This window comes from Telopea speciosissima, unplaced genomic scaffold (genome assembly GCF_018873765.1).
Source record: "Telopea speciosissima isolate NSW1024214 ecotype Mountain lineage unplaced genomic scaffold, Tspe_v1 Tspe_v1.0888, whole genome shotgun sequence".
Classification (NCBI taxonomy): domain Eukaryota; kingdom Viridiplantae; phylum Streptophyta; class Magnoliopsida; order Proteales; family Proteaceae; genus Telopea; species Telopea speciosissima.
In genome coordinates, this window is record NW_025318224.1 from 1 (window position 1) to 1,278 (window position 1,278).

The following is a 1,278-nucleotide window of genomic DNA, read 5'->3' on the forward strand; positions in this document are numbered from 1 at the left end:
TAGCTCCCAGACCTGCTTCTCCTCCTTCTCTCACTTCTTCTGTCCCTCTCTCTTTCCCGGCTCGAAGAACGAAATCGACGCCTAGAATCATGGTCATCTCTACTTCTACTCCTCCTCCTCGAATGTCGGCCTCTCTCCCTACTAGAAGAACGACGCCGACTCTTCCTCGAATCATCCCTGCTGCGATGATCCAATATCCTTGGCTCGTGTTCGGAGCTCTGTTTCTTCTTGAGCTTGTTTTGAATGCTTTCGAGCTGTGCTTGTTTCTCTAGCAATGAAGTTTTCCCTGGGCTAGAAGCCCTAACGAAGTTGCTAAGGAAGGCAGACGATGATGGAAGAGCATAACCTCTCGCAGGAGCAGTGTCGGTTGTGGTATCTGAAGACTGCGACGAGAATCCGAGGCCTTGCTTGAATCTCGCGGCACCTTCACCTTTGCGCGTGAGCTCGTCGTAATACGCAGCAGCTTTCTCCTCCTCCATTAATCAGTTTGAGACCTGAAACTCTTCAGAAACGCAGAATTGCCCGAAAAATAGCTCAAAAAAGAAAGGAAAAATTACATGTCCCTCTCCTGTACTATGGCTTAAATACATATTCCTCCCTTGCATTTTCCCAATTACACCAAAACCCCTTTGGACTCTGGTTGATGGTGTTAGCCTACTATTGGTTTTAGTTTGGAAAAGATTATTTTACACTTGTATTAAAACACCCATAACAGAGGAAATGAAGGTCCGACCTTCATCTCTAGCAAACTCTGGCGAAGGTTTTGAAAAAGGACAATGGACGACATCTTCTCTGAGCCAGAAGAACAAAAATGGAATACCTCTATCTCTTCCTCTCCACTTCACTAAACCCTAACCTTACGTAACCCAACTGAACCTTCTCCTCCTCTATTGATCTTCTTTATCTTTTCTTCTCCATCCTCTTCTTCTTCCTTCCACCAAAATTGAAACCCTCACCCACCAATGCCCTAAATCCCTCACTAAACCGCCATAACCACTATCCCTGATCTTTCTTTTCCATCTCTTTCTTCTCCATTTTCTCCTACCTGAATCCCATCTATACCCAACATGCGATGCTGGAAGAGATGGTAGAATGGAAGAAGAAAGTATAAAAGTCTCGCCTAGTATGCGCTTGTATCTAGTTTTGCATTGAGGGCAAGGTACTAAAACTCGAAACTTTGTACCAACTCGGCCCTTGGAAAAATCGAGTTGGATCGAGATCTCGTTGAGTTGGTGCATTTTTTTTTTTCTTCAACTCGAAGCCTCAACTCGGTGGGTT

General features: G+C 44.9%; 1 protein-coding gene across 1 annotated transcript; it reads right to left on the reverse strand.

The window, feature by feature from the left end:
- Positions 1-5: 5 nt before the first annotated feature.
- LOC122648371 (splicing factor U2AF 65 kDa subunit-like) lies at positions 6-506 on the reverse strand (the record flags this gene model as incomplete). The annotated part of the gene is made up of 1 exon (XM_043841597.1): positions 6-506. A coding segment is annotated over exon 1 (474 nt), but the record flags the coding sequence as incomplete, so codon positions are not given.
- Positions 507-1,278: the final 772 nt, after the last annotated feature.